A 25,713-nucleotide genomic window follows, 5' to 3' on the forward strand; every position below is an offset into this window, starting at 1 on the left:
AATGGAGGGACGACGTACGGGAATGGGGGGTAGCCAAGGAGTGTCGACTTAAGATAGTGCGGACTGATGACAACACGGAGAGTGATCTCCTAGATTGGGGACAAATGTTAACCGCAATGTCCACAACAACAAATAAGAAAGCACGCATGGCACACAGAGCATCATACTTGTCTCAACACACCCTGAAGAATCGCCGATTCCTACACCCTCTCACAACATGAACACATAATTCACATGCTAGTTATGAGTGTACTGCCAGCTTTTCTATTGAGGTTAACCAGGTTAGGCCACCTGTCTCCCGCTATCACGAGGGGGGGAGGGGGAGGGGACTGGAGAGGGATTTTAATTCCCTAGTTGGGATGATTATTAGTGTTATCCAGTATTGGGGTATCTTTCATAGATTCACATGCCTGAATCATTCCCCGTCGCCGAGGCGGGAGTCCCGGTAAATAAAAAAGTAGTGCCAAAAAGTATTAGTGGTAGTAGTAGGCCCAAAGAAAAGACCCTAAAGCCTATATCTTAGAAGCCTATCCACCTCATTATGCAAAATGACTAAAGAATTGGTAACAACCAATCAGACATCAACACCCTTCCAGAACCCTCTCAGCAGAGCCAGTTCTCCTCAGATTTTCACCGCACGTCGTGTGGAAGGGAGTCTCCCTGAGTGCCTACTCAGTTTCTTCATTTTTCTTCAGAAATGTCTGACAAGAAAGCTCTGTTTAGACCCTGCAGGACCTGTGATAAGAAGAGGGTCCATGTGGACGACCAGCATGAGGACTGTATATACTGTCTACATCCTAAGCATGTTGCCAAGGATTGTAGAATTTGCCGGACTTTCCCTCCTAAGACTTTAAGGGACAGGGAGGCAAGGTTGTTATTATGGCTGAAATCTTCCTCGGCTGAGAAAGAAGACAAGGCCTCGACATCTAGCAAAAGGGCTAGATCGCTTGATGGTTCTTCCAGTGAAGGAAGAAAGCATCATAAGGCCTCTCATGAAGCTTCTGACCAGAGGTCACAAGTATTATCCTCGGAGTCATCACTTCCGTCACACTCTGAGGTATCCAAAAGATCTTCAACATCTAAAACTGTGAGTAAAACTCAGGTTAAAACTTTGACATTGGGGTCTTCATATACGGTCTCTGTGACTTCTGCTGCTCCACTGTCGACGGCTACAGTCTCCACTACGTCTATTTCTTCACCTATTATGTCTTCTAAAACCTCTACGTCTGAGACTCCGTCGACGACGAGCTCGATGGAAGTTCCATCAACGACGACCCCGTCGACGGCGAAGACCCCGTCGACGACGACGTTCCCGTCGACGCCCCAGACGGCAGCAATTCCGTCGACGACGAAAAGCCCGTCGGCGAGAAGTTTATTAAAGGCGATTCCACCAACTACACAGGTTACGCCTATTGCTTACACACATATTCAGTTGAAAACTTTTCACAGGCAGGATTACAGCAACATATCTCCTTTATTACCTTCACATATACTAGACTCTTATGAAGAGGATGATTTTGATGAGGAGGATGACGAGGGTCCTTTTGGAATAGCTCGGCACCCCTCGGAACTACATATAAAATGTCAAGATGAGGATGAGGAGGACGACTACCAGGAGCATGTTTATCAGGAAGGCCTTGCTACACCAGGTTACAGACATCCCAGAAGGGATTGGGATCGTAGAGAAACGAGTCCTCTCCCGCCTACACTGATACAGGATCTTCAGGCTATGCTGGCGGATTACCGCCAACGATTTCCTCCACAACAGCCTCTTCCTGATTTACAACCTGCTGAAGAGACACTCCCTTCCGACGGACATTCCAAGTTCGCCACTTCATCCTACTGGTTCTGGGCCGCAATCACACCATGATACCATTTCCTCTGATGAGGAAGAGATCGAAGAAGGTGAAGTGCCTGATAAGGACACCAGTCTGGATCCTTGGGATGACTATATTATCCCTATGCCTTCTCCACCCATTCCTCAGCCATCGGATTCTCCTCCTGAGGATATAGGCGGCTTTCACAACTTAATGCAGCGTGCCGCAGTCAGATTTCAATTACCAATCGCAGTGGAACATACGGATTGATTCCTCCATGACTTTAAAGAGGAGCACAGAAAAATTACCAGAGCGATTCCCTTCATTGATTTTATATGGAATGAGGGATTAAAAATTATGAAGACACCTGCTTCCGTTCCTGCGGTCCTCCCTCGTATTGACAAAAAATATCGTGCTCCTCCAGAAACGCCATCTTGTCTAACCGGTCATCCCCGACCAGATTCCGTTATATCGCAAGCTGCTCAACAAAGGTCCAAAAATCCAGCTATGTCGATATCAACGCCGCCGGATAGGGAAGGACGAAGATTGGATCTCATTGGTAAAAAGTTCTCTACTATGGCGGCAACTTCTATTAAAGCAGCAAACTCGTTGGCCATACTCTGTCGTTATGACCGCCAGATGTGGTCAGAGTTGTCGGAATTTATAGACCTCATTCCGGAAGATCGTAAACAGGAGGCAAGGAAGATACTATTGGAGGGAGAACGAGCCACATCAGAGATCATAGACTGTGCTCTGGATATTGCTAACACCAACTTTAGGCAACTTGCCGGGGCTGCAGTTCTTAGGCGCCAAGGATGGCTTAAGGCAACATCTTTTAGGCCAGAGGTTCAAGCAAAAATCATTGATATGGCCTATGATGGAGAGTCCTTATTTGGGAAACATATAGATGAGGCCCTCCTAGCGATTAAGACCGATACGGATACAGCTAAATCGCTAGCTGCTCTCCAATATAAACGTGGATCTTTCCGTGGTGCAAGAGGCCGTGGCTTTGTATCAAGGGGAGGTTATCAAAGTCAGCAAAACGGGCAATATCAATCACAATATAGACAGCCTTATGGACGATCATCATCCAGACAATCTTCCTCGAGTAGTTTCTCTCGCCAGGGCGGACGGATGCGATCGAACAATCAGGGTCGCGACACCAACAAGAAGCAATGATTTTCGCAGGACGCCAGTCATCCCTTCTTCCCTCCCAGTGGGTCAACTTTTGCACACAAGTGGGAAAAGATCACCTCGGATCATTGGGTCATTGACCTAGTCAGAAACGGTCACACCCTGGAATTCTTAAAACGACCACCCACTACCCCGCCCAAGGGTCCCCCTCCCACTCGTCTTCACTTATTGTTTAAAGAAGCCTTAAAAATGCTCCACTAGAACGCAATAGAAAAGGTTCCATCGTCCCAAAAGGGAACCGGGTTCTATTCTCGATTTTTCCTCATCAAGAAAAAGTCAGGAGAGTGGCGCCCGATTCTGGATCTCCGCAAGCTCAACACATTTCTAAAGAAGCAAAGTTTTCGGATGGTTACGCTGGCCGAAGTTTTGAGCTGCCTGAACAAAGGGGATTTTATGGCTTCTCTGGATCTGGAAGACGCATACTTTCACATCCCTATACATCCCAAGCACCGCAAATACCTACGATTTGTAGTGGCTGGCGTCCACTATCAGTTCAAAGTCCTTCAGTTCGGGCTGAAATCTGCACCAAGAATCTTCACAAAGTGTCTCGCACCGGTAGCAGCGACTCTAAGATCTCAGGGAATACAAGTATTTCCATATCTGGACGACTGGTTGCTCAAAGGCCCTTCGAAGCAGACTGCCGAAGAGGCAGTTTCAGCATGCCTAGGTCTATTCTCAAATCTAGGCCTCTCTCTCAACGAAAGCAAATCTCAACTGCGTCCTCTTCAAAGGATTCCTTTTCTGGGAGCGATGCTAGACACCATACAATGCAAGGCATTCTTGTCAAAGGACCGTCCGCTTCGTTTACAAAAGCTGGCACTATCAATCGCAAAAAGAAAGTCAGTTTCTGTCCGGACGTTTGCGTCTCTTCTGGGAATGTGTTCATCTGCAATAAATCTTGTACCGTTAGCACGACTCAGAATGAGACCTCTGCAAGAGCAGTTACATCTGCAATGGCAACAGGCTGTAGGGTCCTTCGGCGACACCATCATGATAACACCGCGCATGATAGTCTCTGCATTGGTGGTCTCAGATGAAAAACCTGGCTCCGGGTCTTTCTTTTCTGCCAACTCCTCCAGAATTCGTTGTAACAACAGACTCTTCCATGGAGGGGTGGGGAGGCCATCTCCAAGATTTACAGATTCAGGGAAGATGGTCCCAAGAATACCGTCAACAGCATATCAACAGATTGGAGCTTCGCGCCATTTTTCTCACTCTGCAAGCATTTCTCCCAAGAATTGCAGGTGCCTCAGTGCTGGTCCGAACCGACAATAAGACCAGCATGTATTACATCAACAAGCAGGGAGGAACGAGGTTGCTGTCTCTTTCGCAGGAAGCTCAGGAACTGTGGCAGTGGGTTACAACACACAAGATAACCTTAAGAGCAGAGTCACGAATGGGAATTGGAGCAGAAGCAACTAAACAACATTTTTCAAATTTGGGGCAAACGAGCACTGGATTTGTTTGCAACAAAAGAAAACAAGAAATGCCGATATTACGCCAGCAAATTCCCTCAACAGGGATCAAGAGGGAATGCCCTGCCCATGAGATGGTCAGGGCTTTGTGCGTACGCTTTTCCCCCAATACCACTAATTCCGAAAGTGCTCCGCAACGTGAAGATGGAGGGGTGCCGTCTCATCCTGATTGCACCCCGTTGGCCAAGACAATATTGGTTCCAGGAGCTGCTTCTTCTATCTCAGAACAACTCTATCCGTCTAGTACCAACAATCACGATGTTGACAAGGGAGAGGGGTCAAATACTCCATCCAGATCCACAGTCGCTGCACTTGCACGCATGGCTCCTGATTTCTTAGAATACAAAGATCTAAACAATCCACAGGAATGCCGTGAAATTCTATCTAAATCACACGCGCAGAGTACATTAAAAACTTATCGCTTAAAATGGAAACGGTTTTGTCATTGGTGTGAGGGGAATGATGTCCACCCTCTACAAGCTCCTGTAGAGCAAATTCTTCCTTATTTGTTATCCATGGCCAAATCTGGGCTTGCATTCTCATCAATAAAAGTTCATCTTGCTGCTCTCTCAAGGTTCAGGAAGACTGCTTCTAAACCTTCGCTCTGTTCCTCTTCATTAATAAAACAATTTATGAAAGGGCTCTTCCGAGTTTTTCCCCCAATTCGTGCACCTCCTCCAGAGTGGGAGTTGAACACAGTATTAGCTCAATTAATGAAAAGACCATTTGAACCTATCCACAAGGCTGAGCTTAAATTTCTAACATGGAAAGTTGCTCTTCTTTTGGCTCTTACATCGGCTCGAAGAGTTAGCGAAATCCAAGCTTTCACCATCTCAGAACCTTTTTTGCATTTCTCTAAAGATTGTCACTCTCAGAACAAATCCAAAATTCATCCCTAAAGTTCCGTCTCATTTCCACTTAAATGAACCAGTGACACTGAAAGTTTTCTTTCCAGATCCAGCCACTCCATCTGAGCGAGCATTACATTCGCTTGATGTAAAACGTTGTCTAAAATTTTACTTGCAAAGGACTAGGGACATCAGACGGTCCAATCAATTGATAATAGCCTATGGTCAAGCTACACTTGGCGCTGCTGTAACTAAAGCGACTATAGCCAGATGGTTGGCTTCTACAATTCATTTCTGTCATGACAAAGCCAACAAACCTATACAAAGGAAAGTCCGGGCGCATTCTACTAGAACTATGGCAGCTTCTACTGCATTGTTCGCAGGAGTAACCTTGGAAAACATCTGTCGTGCTGCAATGTGGAGGAATGTCCACACGTTCACAAAGCACTACTGTCTACAATCGACTCTGCAGGAAGATACAGCTGTAGGACAAGCCGTACTTCAACATCTTTTAAACTAAGGTCAGATTTATGTTTTACTTATACTGCACAATTTCATGTGTTGTGTATATTTATACATTTTTAAATTTGCTTTTCATAGTTACTGTTTTTTAAGCTGCATCTTTCATTTCCTTGTGTAGGTTACATGTTTGAATTTTAAGATTGATCATCTTATACCTCTGGTTATCAAATTGCGGGCGTAATTGGGAGTGTTTAAGATTGATCATCTTATACCTCTGGTTATCAAATTGCGGGCGTAATTGGGAGTGTTTAAGATTGATCATCTTATACCTCTGGTTATCAAATTGCGGGCGTAATTGGGAGTGTATCAGCAACAGTCTCCCACCATCCGCAAACCACTGTATACTTGGCATACTGCTTGCTACTCTGATTCAGGCATGTGCATCTATGAAAGATACCCCAATACTGGATAAGAAAACAAGTTACTTACCTGTAACTACAGTTATCCAGTATTGGTATCTTTCATAGATTCACATGCACCCACCCTCCTCCCCGTAGAGTCAGTTCTCTGTTTTGGGATATTGGCTTCCCACTCGTGCTAGGAAAATCTGAGGAGAACTGGCTCTGCTGAGAGGGTTCTGGAAGGGTGCTGATGTCTGATTGGTTGTTACCAATTCTTTGGTCATTTTGCATAATGAGGTAGATAGGCTTCTAAGATATAGGCTTTAGGGCCTTTTCTTTGGGCCTACTACTACCACTAATACTTTTTGGCACTACTTTTTTTATTTACCGGGACTCCCGCCTCGGCGACGGGGAATGATTCAGGCATGTGAATCTATGAAAGATACCAATACTGGATAACTGTAGTTGCAGGTAAGTAACTTGTTTTCTTATTTGTTATGTAGAGTATAGGTCCTATGAACATAAAAATATAAACTGCATTTGCACTGTTATAATAGACCAACACTGTGCTCACGGGATGTTGAGACTGTCTGTGAACACTATGTAATGTGTGGACACCATAGCCTGTATATTGCATATAAGATTTCTAATTTTATGTGCATGTCCTTTGTACCTGATGCAATGGAAGTGATTTTTAATAAAAACAAGTTTGAAAAAAAATCCATATCGTCCACTTTGCTCATCCTCCGGGAATCCTAAAGCTGTGGGCTAAACACCATGCAAGCCTCACATAACCATAATGCATGTCTTGTGTCATCTGACATTCACCGCCAAGCTAAGTCAACCCCTCTTGGTAGTTCTCCCAATGAAAATTACAGAACCTTTTGTCTGTGTGGTCATCAGGCAGCCTTCTTGTTCTGCATTTGGTTTGTATATGGTGACTAAGGGTTCATGGTGATGTCTGTGACTTCCATTCCATGTCATCTGTATGTCCATGACAATGTTAGTTTACCATTTGAACAGTAAAACCTCCACTCCCTCTTTGTTTCACATGGGCTGATACCATGATTTGTTGTTATTTCTATGTGGCCTTCATTTAGAAGATGAGTTTCTTGTTTGCAGCCAATATCTCCCCTCAGGTCCTCCAACAAGGACAAGATAACTAACCTCCTTAGTAGGGACATCTTAAACACTGCATGTTTAGCATTGTCAATTTAGCTCCATGAGTCTATCCAACCAAACCTACAAGGCTTCTATGTATCTTCATTTACTATCCGGGAATTGAGAGTTCAGTACATTGTATAATCATGTCGGTGAAATGGGGCTCTTTTATTTGCAATGCAACGGCATCAATTGCCGTGGCAGTGAAAATAAATGAGTCTCAATAACACGTTATTGGGAGCAACCATACTAATAAATGCCCATTAACACATTTATTACTACAGCCCAAAGGCAAACTCCATGCTATGACTACAGTACAGTGAAACTGGCCTGCACAAAAGCACTACTTACTGCCTCACACATTGCATGTTACTCTGGTTTTTCACAGGGACACAAATGTGCTAACCGCTATGGGACATCTTCAGTGTGATTTATGTCCCAAATGAATTTAATCACTTGCACCTGGGTTTGGATATATATATATATATCACTGTGGCCTAAATTATATATTTTTGTTGAAGACTGATAGGGGATCATGACCAACTCAAGGTTTTGTCTCTTGTGAGTCCACACACTCACCAGCAGCAATTGATAGTATGTTACACCCCGTGAACTGTATATGGATTTATATAAAGAACACATGATGACCTTGGCCACAGGAAATATGCGATTGGGGATGACCAAATTGTGTGGCTGGGTTAACTAAATTATGTGGCAAGAAAAGGCAATGTATACAGCACATTTTGTAATATTACTTCATTAGTTTAGCATTTTTACAAATATTAACACTGACTGAGCAAACCCTTTCGCCCCAATTGTACCCGTTTCACACCCAAATATAGCAATAAGCAGGTAAACGGCGACCAGTCTGTTTTTGCAAAGGGACTTTCACTGCACAGCAATATATGATGACGCATTTATAGTAATTTTTGATCTGTTTGATTTGGAATTTTTTTTATTTTTTAAGAATTTACAAATTATGCAGCAGCTGATGGATTACATGGTAAATGCAGAAAATATATAATTATGCAGCCATATAAAGACATCATTCAAGTGTCCCTGATAATTTGTAACTGTGTAATATGGTCCAATACTTCCATCTCGGCCAGGTGGTTTGTAAATGTCACCAGAACCCTGACTTGGCAGTGTAAGACCATATTACACATTCTACCCGTCATGTGTTTTTCACATTATATGTTTATTTTGGGGTAGTTAGCTTGAAAAAAACAGTTTTGTTCAAAGGGCATCTAACGGGGCGCTGGTTGTAATTAGAATGTTTAGAATTTGTTTTAATGAATAACAGCTAAATGTGTAATATATGTTCAAAGAAAAAATGTAAGTTCACTGGGAGTTGAAGATGATGAATATGTTTTACAGTGGTTTTGCAATAAAAACTAAAAAGCCAAATGAAGGTGCTACTTTCACTCCGCCGTACATCTGAGTCAACCTTAACTGCAAACCCTAATAGTATAAAATTAAATCTGTTTTGTAGAGTAATTTACTATGTTTGGAAGTGTTTTACGCGTGTGTATGATAGTGTCATTAAGTGGACTTTAGATGTGGAACACTGGTAAATGGCAGATGTCTGTGTTATACTTTGTGTTAGTGTATGATGGTTATGTAAGTGACAATTGATGGGTTTGTGGGCATTTCCTGATGGGTGAATGATCATATGTTAGTGGAGTTGTGTGAGCAGATGAACGTAACTGTCTGGTTGTTTCAATAGGGAACGTGTATGCATATACTGGTGGTTGTTTCGACAAATTGGGTTGGTTATGTATGATGTCTGAATATATGATAGTTGTTTTGTTGTATACATTATTGGTGCATGATGGCTGGTGTATGCTGGGGATCAAAGTTAATATTTACTTTTTATAGCAGGGTGCAAGCAGCACTTCTCACTTTTTTTTTTTTTTTTTTTTTTTTTTTTTACTTTTCAATTTTTATGGCAAAGTCAGTCTTACCGTATTAGTCAAACTCAGCTCCTTTTCAAATGTAGATTTTTCTTGGAATTTGTTTGCTTTTTAATTCTTTCATAATAAGATATGTAAGTTTTATTGGTTAAATGGCCTTGCAGTGTTTGCTGCAAATTAAATTTCATAAACATAGGTTTTGATTAATTTATTAAAATTGTTATAGTAAATATTTTTTCATTATAAAAGTTTGCAAACATCATGTTCAAATAGCATTTAAAAAATAAGTTACCTTAGTGTCTGTTGTAAATCTAAGCCCATGTTATTGGTGGGTTGGGAGGGGGGAGTGGGGGACACAGCCCTTTCTGGTTTAGATTCTTCTTCTACAAAGACACTAGATGGGACTTTGGCACTGTGGACTTTGCGTGGACCCCAGTACTTCATTCAAGCTAATGTAAAACTGATGTTCTCAGAGGCAGTAGTTGAAGCTCCTGTGATACCAGTCTGCAGTCACAAAGAGCTCTTTGAAATCGCATAAACAAACGGCAGCATGTTGAGAGACTGACAACTCACAGATGTGATATAGTCACAGTTCTTATACCTTTTAAAGTTCACTTACCCTTCACCAATGCTTTTCTTTTGCTTCAGTTCTCAGGAAACGCAAGGGCCCTGTAAAGACAGAGGAGTCAACATCCCCTGAAATGCTGTCCACCAAGGAAGCCGAACCCCTCGGACCAGAAAAGGCACAAGGGATCAAAGTGGGAGTTGAACGGCTGGCTGTGCAAGATCCTCTCAATTGGTTTGGTATCCTCGTTCCACAGAGCTTGAGGCGGGCACAGACCAGCTTTAAACAAGGTGAGGACCAGACCAGTGTGGGCCTGGACAGTTCGAAGCATTAGACTGTACTTAAACCGGGCACATAGCTACCCACAGAAGGCGCATGCCTAAGTGCTGAGCTAATGTTCCGCTCAGTGAGCTATTTCTCCATTCACATAGGCTCGAGTCATAAAACAGGACCATTACTGTAGTTTTAAAGATCGTACAGTCCAAGGCATCAGATGTGAGAGCTATCCAGCAGGTTACACAAGTTAAACACCGACTTTAGCAAGCTATTCCTCAGGTTAGAGTCTGTGTACATCCAGGCTTCTGACGGCAGTGGTAGTCACTGCGCCCACAGAACTTGTGAGTTTAGGCTTCTTGGGCCTCTGACAGGAGAGCGATGCCTCATGAAAGACCGATCATAAGGTTTGGGCAGACTACAGAGCTGTCTGTACGGATGCACATTTATACAGACTCAAGTCTTAGCAGAGACATCATTCAGTATGAATATATCCTCATACACACTTGTACATTAGCTATCACCCATGTTACCCAGATCATACAGGCTCTAGCTTCAGACAGAGCTATTCATCAGTTTGTACACATTATATAGTTTTAGGCTTTAGATTGCATAACTATTCATCAGGTTATTTAGCTATTTGCGGAACCTCTGATAGCACAGGTATCCTCTGAACACACTCCCTTTCATAGCATTGTCATTAAGTACAGCCGACAAGCCTTGTAGACTTCTCTAATTGCATGCACCTAGGAAGCGGCTGCCTGGAGTTGAATTCATGTTGAAGAATGTATGGTTCTGTGAGGTAGAGGACCATTCTAATGCTTCCAGTCAATGATGCCAAGACTTTCATGGTGTTTAATTTCTCTTTTGTTTCCTCTGCAGGGCTGGATCTGGCTGGAGAGGTGGCAGGTTTACAGAGCAGCATTGAAACCACAAGGATACAGTACAGGACCCTTTTAGCGAAGAAACAACAACATCTCACCCAAGACAATTAGAACAAGTAGAACCTGTATACACCCTAAAAGCAGTGCTCCTAAGACAATCTTGATCTTCTTCCTCCAGTGACCAGTCTACTGATGGTCACCGTAGAATGAGGACTTTGTTCTGTAAGACATTCCTTAACAGTGTGCGGAGAGTTATTCAGAAGGTGGTTCAAAACATCTGCTTTGTTTTGTGGGTGGCAAGGTGTCATGTGCCAGTGGACATCCTCACTGAAAATGAGTGGACCCAGGAGTGTGTCCTGGCAAGTAGATGTGCTAGAGGCCGCGTTATTGAGAGAAAAACCATAGAGTGACTGTCCTTGTTGACAGCAGCAAATGAAGATTGTGCTCCAGTAACAGATGGGGATGTATTACCAATCTGTTTACATCACTGCTTTGATGAACAGCATCTTAAATTCTTAAAGCAATCGTTTCCCAGAATGAAATACTCTCCTTTGGGCATTGTTTTCTTGAAATGTGAGTGAGGCCTGTTTTGCTACCTTGATTTTAACTAAAGATGTAATGTTCCTTGTTAATCTGCTATTGTCTAGTAGCTGCTGGATTTTCAGCACATTTCTCTTGCATGGCCTGGTCTACAACAAAAAAAGGCATAAAGGTTTTTTTGTGTGTACTCACAAACGTCAAATAACTTCACTTCCAGGCACTTTGGGCAAAATAGAAGCAATCTGTGAAAGAGACACATTTTTAGAAGTGTCCATTTCAGATCTATTCCAGGCTCGTTATTGGACACATCAGCATTGCCAGTCTGTGGCAAACTAGCCTCTGGGCAATTCTCAAGAGCCTGACCCATGACTAACTACCGCAGCCCTGCCAGGCTTTCAAAGGCATTAATATTTCAAGGTAGCCCTAGACTCTCCATAGCCCAACCCACTTCTGGTAGCAGTTCATTTGCCATAACTTATGGATTGTTTGGGAATCTTTCCTGTAAACCTCTAGCAGGATAGTTTGTGTGATGTCAGTCCAACCCCTGGCGGGGTTATCATGTTTGGCTTCAGTTGAGTTTTTGTTGCTACTTTGTAGTTGCACATCATGGGCAAAAAATAAATAAAAATTATGTGATCTCTGTTTAATAGAGTTGGTAGACTCTGTCTCAGTTTAGAAAGGAGGGGCAGGCTAGCATTTGAGTCTATGTTGAAATAAGCAAAAAAAGTGACATTGGTTCTTCTTGTGGGAGACTTGAGACATAAGCTAATGCAAAGATATCAGCTGTTCAGTGCATTAAGGAATTAAAGCCAGGAGAGAGAAAGAAGCGAGAGAAGCATAAATACCTTTCTGATGGTGCTCTCTTATTTTTTCGGGTAAGTGGATTAGTTTGGTGAGACTCTCTCGTGTCAACAATTCTGACACAGCCGCCCTTTCAAGGGTCTTAAAGAGGGTGATCTGTGTCCTTCAGCTTATTTGTTTCTCTTTTGATCCATAGTGACGCCCCTTAATGATCTCACCTCCAAAAGAATGGATAAGGAAGTTCAGTGGACAGTTAGCTGTCAGAGGGCATTTGATGACCTGTGCGCCGCTCCAATTCTGCAAAGTCCTGATCACTCCAAAACCTTTATTGTCCAGACAGATGCTTCTGAAATAGTTAGGTGCAGTATTATAACAACTTAATGCAGAAGGCCAGGATCAACCAGTAGCTTTTTATTAGCAGAAGGTTGATTCTTCCACCCCCGCTCCCCTAACCCCCGCCCTCCCGAAGAAGTGTTGGTCTGCTATTTAGAGGGAGGCCTTTGCTGTGGTCTGGGCCTTGAAGAAGTTGAGGCCATACCAGTTTAGCACTCATTTCATTGTTCAGACAGACCATAAGCCCCTCTGATGACTTAAACAAATGAAGGGTGAAAATCCCAAACTTTTGAGGTGGTCTGTCTACCAACAGGGGATGGACTTTTCTGTGGAACACAGACCGGGGAGCAACCATGCCAACGCAGATGGACTCTCCAGATCTTTCCACTTAGAAAATGAAGCCTCAACTGGGCAAGGTCAGTCTCCTAACTTTTCGTTTGGGGTGTAGGGTTGTGTTGGAAAGTAGGATCTGCTTTCATGGTTACCCCCATTTTTTGCTGAGTGTCGGTATGTTTTTTTTACTGCTAATCAGGACCCCAGCTGCTGTGCTTTCTCCCCTACATTGATCTGGTAAGTACTTTTTGTACCTCCACAATTGGCTACTGGTGTTCCCTGGTCAGTCCCTAGTATATGGTACCCAGGGCATAGGTACACCAGGGGCCTCCCATGGGCTGCACCATGTATTGTGACACCCATCGGAGTCCACTTAAACTGTGACTACAGGCCTGCCATTGCAGCTTGTGTGAGTTGATACTTGCACCTCTCATAAAAATATACGTTTCCTTATATCTGAGGTAACTACACTTAAAACCTACAAGTCACTCCTCTGACCGGTTCTTCAGTACTGAGGGCAGGGTTCATGGTTATAAGTGTAAGGATGCCCCTCCATGAGCAGAAACCCTAAAAACCCTGTAGTTGATTATCCAGGCTTTGTAAGTGCGATCTGCCATTTTTAGACATACAGAGGAAATCAGTCATTCTGAGGCCTGATCAGTCCTCTGCAATTTTGAGGCCAGTATCCCTCGTGCAAACTGCAGGGAGCAAACCTCTGTGCGCCACATCGACTTGTTGTTGCCAAGGCTTGTTGACTCTGCACTCCAGAGATCATTGGGCTACAAGAAGTCCAGCATCGCATCCTTCTCTTCAAGATCAACGTCCTCACCGCATCCTCTGCACCGTGGGCCTTCATCTTTGGTTAGCTGCTCGAGGTCCTCTTGTGACTCCTATGCCTTCGGCCTGTGGGTACCCCTGAGGGTCTTCTACTGCTTCAGTGGGTTCCCCGGTTTGCTCAGGGCTTGCTCTGACTCTCATGCTGTTGGTGAGTCCCTTGGACCTTGCTGTTCCCAACGTTGCTCCTTTTTCATCTTCCATGCCAGTTGCGGCTACCAAGGCTTGTTGGTGCTCCTGCCGGACACCGACCACCTAGTCCCCGATATCTGACGTGGGACAGCTCGTGCACAGCTCCTGGTTTTCCTCAGCGTCGTCTGGTCCTCACAGCTGCAGGGACAAGGTCCCCATTGACTCCAGAATCTCCTGAAATCTGTGGGCATTGCTCTTCTGTGCCTCCTAGTCACCTCCGAGTGGCATAGGCTTTGCCCCCTTTGATTGCAGGTTCTTCACTTCCAGAATCCACCCTTAGATTTCACCGGCATCTCCTCCAGAGGCATTTTCTTCGAAGTCTCCCATTGTTGTAAATGCAGGTTTCGACGTCACTTCACACCTATGCACCCTGCTTCCCTGATGTAGGTAACCTGGTTCCTGGGGCATCCACAGTTGGGGTGGCTCTCCAACCATCTTTCTTCCAAAGGGTTTCTTGAGGGCCCTCCGGGATGGACCATTCTACAAAACTGCAACAGCGACTTCCCATTGACTTCTATTGGATACGCGGCTGTGTTTCCAGTCTGCACACAGCCTCCGTGGGGTTCCTGGCTACTTACCTTGGGTGGTTCCTTGTGTCCCTGGCTCCCATAGGTCTTCTGGTCCAATTCACGTCCTCCGTTGCAGTTCGCATTCCACTTTCTTAGGATATGGTTTGGTCTCCCCCTGGAGACCACTGTATGTTGTGCTACTTAACCTGATTCCTTTTGAAGTATTCTTGTGTATTGTGGTAATATCTCTGGTTAGGAGACATACCAATGTGTTGGTGAGTGTTGTGTAATAAATAGAAGTATTTTTATATATGCACTGTGTGATTCTTTTTCATTTAACTTGCACCCTAAGGTTAAACTGGTAAAACAAGCTGCTTTACACTCCTTCAAAATAAGCCCTCAGGTTGCTCTCCACAGCTACCACTTTGAGAGCTTTCTATGGTTATCAAAGACCAATAAAATCACCATAAGGCAGTGGTCTTCAAACTTTTTAATGCCCCCCCCCCCCCACACCACCCTCCAGCACTGGAGAGAGAAAAATAATCGCCCCCCCCCGCCCTTAGAATTATTGTATCTATTAAAAATATCCACAGTGTGTGGCTGTATGACTTGAAGTATATTTGGAGTCCCTTCCCTTCGGACACATACTCCCAGCTAGGATATAAATGACAAAAGATGTTGGGGATGGCCCATTACAGAACATAATGCTTCTTTTAGCCAGAAGCCTGGAGCCCCCCCCTGAGATCACCAGAGGCCACCCCCAGTCTGAAGACCCCTGACATAAGGGTTGTCTGGATTAGTGCAAGGTGCCTCACTTAAATAAGTGCACACCATATACTAAACCGGCGTTCGTGAATGGCAGGGCAGGTAACAGGCTGTCAAAAATGAGGCGTTTTAATTCCTTTTCCAGTCCGCAGCGAATGCCGGCGAGGCCAGTCCTAACGATTAGAGGGTTTGGGTTTAAGGTACGCAAAAAGAAGTGTTCCTTCCAGTGTCAAGACGCACTAAACCTCATTGTAGGTAATACGGGATTATAGGGTGTCTCTTCCCTGTTTCCCAATTTTTCTGTTTCTTTATTTCACTTCACTGTCCTGACGAAGCACACATGGATCCATTGGGGACCCACACAATGCGCGAAACATGTTGACCTAATTACACTCTTTTTCACTCACTTTCACGGATTGTGAGCAGCAGGAACATAATTTTTCCCTCCGCAATATTTGCTTCAAGGAGAGACTCTATTCCAGTATCATTTTTTAACCTTACCTTTCGAGCCCCTGAATTAAAATTGTTTCCATGCACCTTCAAGGTAATTTTATTCACCACTTTTATAGGCTCACACACCCACATGCACAACTGTGGCACCTCCTTAAAAAGAGCCCTCTCGCTGGGCCCTTGGGGGACAGCAGCGCCACCCCCACGAGGAGCAAAAGCCTGTGTGTGTGTGTGTGTGTGTGTGTGTGTGTGTGTGTGTGTGTGTGTGTGTGTGTGTGTGTGTGTGTGTGTGTGTGTGTGTGTGTGTGTGTGTGTGTGTGTGTGTGTGTGTGTGTGTGTGTGTGTGTGTGTGTGTGTGTGTGTGTGTGTGTGTGTGTGTGTGTGTGTGTGTGTGTGTACGTACGTACTAATTCCAAGAGGAGGAATTCTCTCTCTCTCCCCCCCCCCCCCTACATTTAGACCCACCTGTTAGTACTTCTGGAGACCACTAAAACTTGGAAACCACAACAGGTTGCCTATCCTCTTACTTCAGGAAAGGTTACCCATTCTTGAATATACTAAGCCAGCCTCCTACAACAAGGCACTGGAAGTGCACAGTGGATTGCATGGCATTATCAGGGCCAAGCAGAGGTGTCTGAAATGGATTAAATGTCTGCAGACTGATGATTTTATATTAATTACTTGCTTAAAAAGAAACTATATAAAATGTCTGGGCTGTAATCTTCTCCTAGGAACCTAATGCAATAAAATGCACCAAATGGATCTTGAGGGAAGTATGGCAACGTACTTCTAATGGCCTTTTTATATTGCCACTGAAAGACCTATTTGACGATACCACATTCATTCTGCTATAGGAAATGAAAGACAAGAGTGAAGCAAGTCCACCACATGCCTTTCTATACTTTAGACCAGGAGCGATGGCACAATCAGTGTTGCTGAAGAACTACCACCAGTAAAACTACCAACATTTGTTCTCAACAGTGCCAGAAAAAATGAAACTGATTACTCAAATATACAACTGTACACATGTGAACATCAAAGGGACGGAAATGAGGCCAATACCTGCTTGAGAGAATGACCTGGCAGACCAGGAATGGTTATTTGGTTGTTCACACAGCAGAGAAGACTCCCATCAATGGCAGGCCTCTCCTGTTCCATCTTAAGTTTATACATAGAATATACTATACACCACTACACTTATACCTAATGGGGCTTAGGCACAATCCTAGATGTGACAGATGATCTGTTTTGCTACACTTTGCCTGAGTATATCCGATAATCCAGGAATTCTGGACACGGGCCTTTCAAGAATTAGACAAAAACAAATAAACACTCCAATACAAATATCTATTCGGATAACTCTACAAGGCTATGTAAGAGGTGTCCTACGTGTTGTTCATAAACTGGTCGCTTTAGTGCTACTATTAGCAAAACAAAACTAGGGGCAATTAGATGGGGAAAAGTCCGCCTCCCACATCTGATAGATGGATTAAAAACCTAATATATAGCAATGAAAACTCAGAACTATCTGCTTCTTTGCAGTCGGATGCAGAGATATTTGCTCTCTACAGACCTACCTATTCGAATAACCCACACGAGCACACCTCATCACAGCACTTGGAACATTCTGATTATGGCCTATTAGCATCTGATGAGTGCACAATACACTTATTAGACAGATGTGGGGGAGATGCGCTGTAAATATATGGAGTATACATTAGTTTAGGAAAATTGATTTAAATAGGTTCTGTTAAAAAGATTTCCTAAACTGGTTGGTATGTTGGGAGATGTGATGAATTAATCACAATCAAAGAAAAATAGTTTGTGGACAAAATTTCTGCTATGGAAAATGCATAGGGAGGAAGGGAGCAAGGAAGGGAAAGTGAAAATACATGAAGCCTGGTTCGGCTGTGCCAATCTGCTAAGCACTCTTTCTAGTTTTATCACAACAAAGTACATTATTACATTTCTCCAATTTCACTGAATTCACAATTGACTTTTTTAATATATTATCTGGTGCAAGCGGTGTAACAGATGACTAGTTGGCGAGGACCGTGTTGATAAATCACACAAGTGAGTAGTCTGCAATACTTTAAGGATGCATTTTCTAATATTCAAAATGTATAGCTAGTATTTAGTAATTGCTGCTGAATTTATAGATTGGGATAGGCTACCTATGGCACTGTACTTTTTCCTGCTCTAAGGACTTAGTGTTGATTAAATACCAAGTGGTTGGGTATTACTACTTATTTATGACTTCTGAGGTATAGGAGGTCATCAATCGGGACTCTCCATCCATCTCTGTCCAAAGCTTGTCTTTCAGTCTTTCTCCAGGTGTAACCCATCTCCTTGTAGCCATCTTGAGGCCTCAGTGCCAGGTGTCTCGTGGCCTTCCTCTTTTCCATTGTGGGTTCCAGGTCAAGACTCTTGACCCTTGACCTTGTTGGTAGGTCACTCCCCCACCACGCAGCTCCGCCTGTGTGTCCTGAGCCTGCCCCAGCTGCCGCTGCTGTAGAAGTCGAGGCCCTCCTCCACCCGCAGGCTACCACCTGCGCCTCATCCCTGGCGGCCAGTGGTAGGCCTTAGGTTTGTATCTGTCGCTGTCTGTCTTCCCTGTACTGCCTGCATTCTTATCTGTGCCCGTTTTTGCTTGCCTTCTGTTTCCGTTGTTGCCCCTTCATTCTGTGCCCTCTTGCCTTCTGTTCCTCCTCGCTGCCCCTATTGTACCCGTGTTGCCTTCTGTTCACCCTCGATGCCCCTGATTGTACCCGTGTTGCCTTCTGTTCCCCCTCGCTGCCCCTGATTGTACCCGTGTTGCCTTCTGTTCCCCCTCGCTGCCCCTGATTGTACCCGTTTTGCCTTCTGTTCCCCCTCGCTGCCCCTGATTGTACCCGTTTTGCCTTCTGTTCCCCCTCGCTGCCCCTGATTGTGCCTGGTTGCCTTCAGGTGCCCTCGCCGCTCCCGCCACTGCTGCCCCGCCCCCTCACTGCCCATTCGCTCCTCCCGCCTCCCAGCTGCTCCTCCCTCCCACATCCCCATACATGGCGGCCGCTGCGTGGCCATGCGCAGCGGGCGCACCTTAGGCAAGCCCGTCTGCGCCCGTCCGAGCCTGGACCGCGCCCAGCGCAAGAACCCCTGGTCTCTGCACCCGCCACGACGACCACCACCGCTACGATGCCAGCGCACACCACGCTCTCAACCCCGGACGGACCCACACCTGCTTCAAGACCGCCCCGAAACGCACACACGGTCCCTTCACCTGACGGAACTGCAGCTACACCAACCACAGAGCCGCCAAACAACTCGCCAAGAAAGACCTCAGCCACCTCCGATGCATCTTACTAAACACCCGCTCCGCACGCAAACACGCCGTCGAGCTCTGGGACCTGCTCGACACATCATCCCTGGACGTCGCCTTCCTAACAGAGACCTGGATGAACGACTCCTCCGCACCCGACATCGCCATAGCCATCCCAGACGGCTACAAGATCACCCGCAGAGACCGCACCAACGGAGTCGAAGAAGGAATCGCCATCGTCCACAAGAACAGCATCAGGGTCTCGATCAGCACAGACTACACTCTCTCAGCACTGCCGAACACATGCATTTCCAGATCCACACAGACCCCAACTCCACCCTCAGAGGCACCCTCATCTACAGACCCCCCAGACCCCGACCCCAGTTCAGCGACTCCATCGCCGACTTCATCAGCACGCATGCCCTGACCTCCACCGACTACATCGTCCTCGGAGACCTGAACTTTCACCATGAGAACAACGACGACAGCAACTCGACAACCCTGATCGATAACCTCGGACTAAGGCAACTCGTCACAACGCCTACCCACTCTGCCGGCCACACACTTGACCCCATCTTCTCCGCAAGCCCCCATGTCGCCTTCAGCCACACCACCAAACTCCTCTGGACCGACCACCGCTGCATCCACTTCTCCTTTCAGAAACCCACCACACACCCAACAGATCTCCTCTCTGCTGCTGGAGAAAAAGTACCGAAGACCAACTACACGCTAACCTCGCTCTCAGCCCACCCACCGAACCCTCCCAACACCGACGCTGCCCACAGCCTCAGACACTGGATCGACGACTGCGCCAACACCCTCTCCCCACTGAAGAAACCCCTCCACCCCCCCCCCCCCCCCCGAGACACCAGTAAGAGGGCCAGCTGGTTCACCCCAGAACTCCTAGCCTCCAAGAGAGCCTGCCGGAAACTAGAGAGGAAATGGCACAGCGAACAGACTCCGGACAGCCACGCAGCCCACAAGGACGCCACCCGCAACCACCATCACCTCATCAGGACTGCCAAGAGGACCTCCTTCAAAGACCGCTTCGACAACAACGCACACAATAGCAAGGAGCTCTTCAACATCGTGAAGGAACTCTCCAACACCAACGACATCCCGCCGTCGCATGCCCTGTGTGACTCCCTCGCCACTTTCTTCCACCGCAAGATAGCAGACATCCACGACAGCTTCAACACCAAGACAGCCCCAACAGACAGCAACACAACAGACTCTCTGCACACCATCGACCACGACCCCCTGCTAGCCTGGACCAGCGTGAGCATCGATGACACCATCAAGACCATGAGCACAATCCACTCCGGCTCCCCGTCAGACCCATTCCCGAACAACATCTTCAACAAAGTCAGCAGCTCCATCGCACCCCACCTGCGTGTAGGAAGGTGGATATCTGACTGGTTACCCCCAACTTTTTGCCTAGTGTCTAGCTGGTTTTTCGACTTAGTTGGCCTGAGATCCTGCCATTCAGGGTCTCAGGCTGTCTGCTCTCTCTGTAAAATGGACTCCATGTACCCTAGGTACATAACCAATTGGTAAGGATCACCTTATTGGACCCTGTACAGTGTACCCTAGGTACCCAGGGCATAGGTGTACCCTAGGCCTCCCAGGGGCTGCAGCATGTATTATGCCACCCCTGGTCTGGCCTTCCAATCAGACACAACTGGCTGATCACTCAGCTGGGGCAAGGTCGTGTAATCACCCCTTGCTTAGATATAGTATGCCTATATCTACCCTTATATATAGACACATGTGTACCTATCAGTCACTCCTATGGCAGGCCTTAACAATCCTGGAGGCAGAGTGCTTGGTAACATGTGAGATGGTGCTCTAGCATGAGCTGAGCCTGTCTGCAGCTTTCGGAACCTTGTCCTTATAGCTGTTCTATGATATAGCCTACCATATACTCTTAAAGTGCCTTATAACCTTAGACGGTTATGGTAACTATGGTTTGGCTTTATCGAAACATGTCGTGTAAGGTGTCTAACACTGTGGAATAATACCCCCATGCCATTTCTGGACATGAGAATATTATTCCCCCCTTCTAGAGGGAAAGACATGTTAAAATCATACTTCAACTGTTAGCCTCTGACCAAAGCCTCAGCATCACAAAATGGATGCTGCTGCCACGACACAAGTCTGACCTCCTGCAGCTGGGAGTGATCCCAGCCAGGGAGGCCTGGACAATAGGTTTCCTGCTTGGGGAGGTGCTAGCACCTCCCCAGACAGCCTTTAGTGTATTGGGGCAGGGTGGGCTGAAAGGAATGAGACATGCCTGGGGCACACAAGGTGTTCCTTGCATAGTCCAGTTCAAACCGGCGCTGGGGCACTCCAGCCCCAGCTCTGGCGCGAAACTGGACAAAGGGAAGTGGGTGTAACCACCCCCTCCCAGGTCCCACCCATAAGGCGTGACCTAGCAGGTATCCCAGCCCCCCAGATTAGTATAAGAGTGGGAGTTGGGCCTCAAGACTTTAGATTATCCTGAACCTGCAAAACTGAACAGAAACTCTGGACCTTCGACATTCGACGAAAGAAGAAGACTGAAGAATCTCCCTTGTAGCCAAGGAGTGGCTACCCTGTGCAAACAGGCACCATCAAGAGACTACCCTTTGCTTTGCGACCGTTCTACGAGGAACCGACTGCAGAGCCCGACCAGAGCCTTGACTTCCAGACTTCTCCGACCCTCATCCACATCTGCAGCAGAGCTGAGATCCGTGGAGGCGACGAACGACGTGGGACCGGCTACCTGGAAAAAGTGGCTAGTAACTTACAGCGCAGCTTCTGAGGTACCCTCGAAGTTGTGCACCGGGGATTGAGAAGCCCCAACCCCAAGCACCATCTGCACCGAAGATCAGCCCCCCACACTCCACGAGTCCTGCGTGGGGCCCTTCAGCATTTTCCTGCTTGCCGCGTCTGTCCGGTTGCTTGCCCGCTGGCTAGTGGCCTCTGTGACGACGCACCCTGAAATCTTCTGCGCTGGTTTGGCTCCTCCAGACTGGCTCCCGCTTCTCTGCAAAGAAGAAGCACCCCAGACCTTCCTGGTCTGCACCAGAAGCAAGTCCTTCGTTCTTCGTGGGTTCCGCTTGCCAAGGCTTGGTGAGTCCTAGTCCAACTTCGACGCCGCCGACAGCAAGAGCCTTCGTGGGACAGCTCGCCTCCTGGTCCTGGTCGTCCTCGACGCTTCCTGGTCCTCCTGGCTGCAGCGACAAGCTTCACCTTCACCTGCAATCTTCACGACATCGCCTGGTTCCTTCCTGGTTCCACGTGGTCACTGGCTAGTGACCTTGACTCTGTCCCTTCTGCTTGCAGGTTTCTTCTCTTCTTGATCCCAGCCTTGGGATCCACCGGACACTCTTCACTGACTGCCTGTCAGCATCTTTCTTCAGGCATCCATAGGAGTCGACGACGAAAACGACGCATCTTCACCCCTATGCACCCGCAGCCTGTGGGCTAGGTAACTTGGGTACTCCGGTACTCATCAGGATAGTGACTATCCTAGTGTCTAGTTTTCAAGTCTCAACTTCCTAGCTACTCCGGAAGTGTCCTAAATCTACCGTTTTCTAAACTGTACTATTGCTATTGACTTTTACGCATTACGCGTGAGTGTTTCCACTCTGCACACGAATCCCGTGGGCCTCCCACTTCCTAACTAACGCTAGTGTAGTGTAGCCCCAGCGATTCCCTAGGCCTAGGCCTATTCTATTTCCGTGACAGTGGTTCTTATACCACTTACTTAGTATATGGTTTGCGTGGCCCCTAGGGCCTAACTGTATTACTTACCTGTGTGACTTAATGTATGCATAAATAAGACTGTGTTGTACTTACCTCTAATCTCATAAAGAGTGCTGAGGGTTTGCTTAGAATAAATACACTTTATTTTATATATATATCTGTTGTGGTGTCCTTTCATTTGGTATTCAAGGGATTATATATGGTATCACAGCTGGCTTCACATGCCATTCAGAGTTTAGCCTAAGACTGCTCTTGTCCATGCTACCACTAGGATAGCTGGTCTATAAGGTTGACTTTACAACCAATCACCATAAGGGTATTTGGACTGATATAAGGTGTACACTATAACTAGTGACATCATACATCAGGCCAACTTCTCACATTGGTGAGCAGCGGTTGGGATCTGAGCTTGCTGTTGTAATACCATTGTAATCTTGAGATACTAAATTGAAAGATCACACAGATATTGTCTAGGTACATATAACATAGATTATTATACTTAAGTCCTACTGGACTTTGTAGTTGTAGGTTGAAGGGAGTAACACACCCTGACTACAACTACTAGAGAGGTTTAGTAGATACAACTAGTGTAGGTAGGTGCACACACCACACCCTCACTAGATCATGTCTCTGAGAGGAGATCAAGTAGATGCTCTCTCAGGAGGATCAGGTCTGCAAAAGATCCCCTCTAGATATGATACCTTAACATTCCAGGAGATGAGACACTTGTGTACCTCCAGAGGAATAAAACAGGGTGCAAACCCTACCCTCCTTCAGTTAAGACAACTCCTAGAGGAGTATGATGCTCATAGGGCATCTCAGGCAGGTGCCCTAGGCACAGATGAGGGTCTACCCACCACAGAGGAGTCAGATGGGGCTTCAGATGGAGAGGTAGACAGCCAGGGCCAAGTAGGAAGACTTAGCCAGGCTAACCTAAGTTTACATGGGAGTTTGCATGGGGTCCCCCCATACAGACCCACAAGTAGGCTTACAGAGAGAAACAGGAGGGACAGATCCCCTTCAAGGGAATCCATCCACTCCCATGTCTCTAGCATCTCTAATGCTTCCTCTCACAGGGGAATGACTTCACCTGAGAGAAAGGAGCATGAAGCCAGAATGAGGGAAGCTAATCTGAGGATTCAGAGGGAAGAACTTGCCCTTGCCAAAGAGAAGCTTGCTCTGGCTAGAGAACAAAAGTTAAGTGGGTTAGAACCCACTGGTGGCATTCCTAGAGATAGGGATAGGTCTTATGACCATAGAAACCTAAGCAAGATAGTCCCCCCATATCAGAATGGGGATGACATCCACAAGTGGATGACTGCTTTGGAGAGGGCCTGCAAAGTACAGCAGGTTCCCCAGAGTCAGTGGGCAGCTATCTTGTGGCTCTCCTTTTCTGACAAAGGTAGAGACAAGCTCCTCACAGTCAGTGATGAGGATGCAAACAATTACAAAGTCCTGAAGAGTGCTCTGATAGATGGGTTTGGCTTAACCACTGAGCAATATAGGTTGTTGTTCAGAGACACCCAGAAGACACAGGACTGGTCTGATTTTGTGGATTGTGCCACTAAGGCTTTGGAAGGTTGGTTAAATGGCAGCAAGGTACAGGACTATACAGGATTGTACAACTTGATTATGAGGGAGCAGATCCTTAGTAATTGTCAGAACCAGCTTCCCCATCAACACCTGGTAGACTCAGATTTGACCTCTCCCCAAGAATTGGGAAAGAGGGCAGATAAATGGGTCAGGACCAGGATTAGGCCTAAAAATCAGGGTGGTGACCAAAAGAAAGATACCACCAAGCCTCAAGAGAAGGGTGGGGATAAAACAAAAGAGAAATCTTCCTCAGGGCCCCAAAACTCCACACAGGGTGGTGGGTCCCAAGCTCCCTCCTCTACCACAGTTAAAAAGCCTTACTGCCATGTGTGTAAAACTCCTGGGCATTGGAAAACTGACAGCAGTTGTCCACAGGCTAAAAACAAAACTGTTCCTCCAACTACTCCTGTCACACCACCTATTACTGTCAGCAGTAATCCCCCAGGTGGTGGGAGTGCCCCCAAAAATTTGGTTGGGTTTTCTTGGGGAACACAGGGGGATCCTGGCTTAGCCAATTCCCCTACAGCAGCTACTCTTGTCTGTGATGGTGGCATGGGGTTTGCCAACTTCACTGCCTGTCCCAACACTTTGGGTAGGTACAGACAGGAACCCTACATCAATGGTAGAAAAGCTGAGGCCTACAGAGACACTGGAGCTAGCATCACTATGGTGGCCCATAGGCTAGTTCCCTCTGAGCAGCTTTTGCCTGGTTTCTCATACCAGGTGACTAACATTGATGGCAAACAGAACAGTCATCCCATGGCAGAGGTATGTCTCAGCTGGGGAGGTGTCACTGGCCCTAAAAGGGTGGCAGTGTCTCCAACCTTGCCTGTGGACTGCTTACTGGGGAATGACTTAGAACTCTCAGCTTGGGCTGGAGTTGAACAAGACACCCATTCCAAAATGGTAGGCCTTTCCAAAAAGGGTAGTGGGGTTGTGCCAGTCACAACCCCTGTCCAAGCAGATTTCCTCCCTGAAAAGGTTGGAAGGGCAGTGGTAGCCACAGCCCAGGCACAGACAGACTTCCCTGTAGAAATTGGCAGAGCTGTGACAGTCACAGCTCAAACACAAACTGAGTGCCTTCCTGAAACGGTTGGCAAGGCTGTAATGGTCTCAGCCTATACTCAGATTGACATAGGTGTAGTGAAGCCTGAAACTATGGATCACTCCACACAAACAGAGAGTAGTGGGGAGGAAGAAAAGTCTCCCTCTCCCCAGACATTAGGAAAAGGTCAGCCTCCTCAGGGATCTGACCTCACCCCTTGTGAAGGAACTGCCCCAGAGGTAGCCAGGCCTGGCCTGGCAGAGCCTCTGATGTCAGT

The 25,713-nt window shown here is 46.3% G+C and overlaps 1 protein-coding gene across 3 annotated transcripts in view; it reads left to right on the plus strand.

Moving 5' to 3' along the window:
• Positions 1-14,845, plus strand: part of VMA22 (vacuolar ATPase assembly factor VMA22) — a 37,075-nt gene extending 22,230 nt beyond the window's left edge. For all 3 annotated transcript variants that reach the window (XM_085629680.1, XM_085629683.1, XM_085629681.1), the window contains 2 exons: positions 9,920-10,126; positions 10,992-14,845. In XM_085629680.1, coding sequence (XP_085485806.1) covers positions 9,920-10,126; positions 10,992-11,104 — 320 coding nt within the window. In that variant the 3' untranslated portion in view covers positions 11,105-14,845. The remainder of the gene's footprint in view (positions 1-9,919; positions 10,127-10,991) is intronic.
• Positions 14,846-25,713: the final 10,868 nt, after the last annotated feature.

This window comes from Triturus cristatus, chromosome 10 (assembly GCF_964204655.1).
Source record: "Triturus cristatus chromosome 10, aTriCri1.1, whole genome shotgun sequence".
Taxonomy (NCBI): domain Eukaryota; kingdom Metazoa; phylum Chordata; class Amphibia; order Caudata; family Salamandridae; genus Triturus; species Triturus cristatus.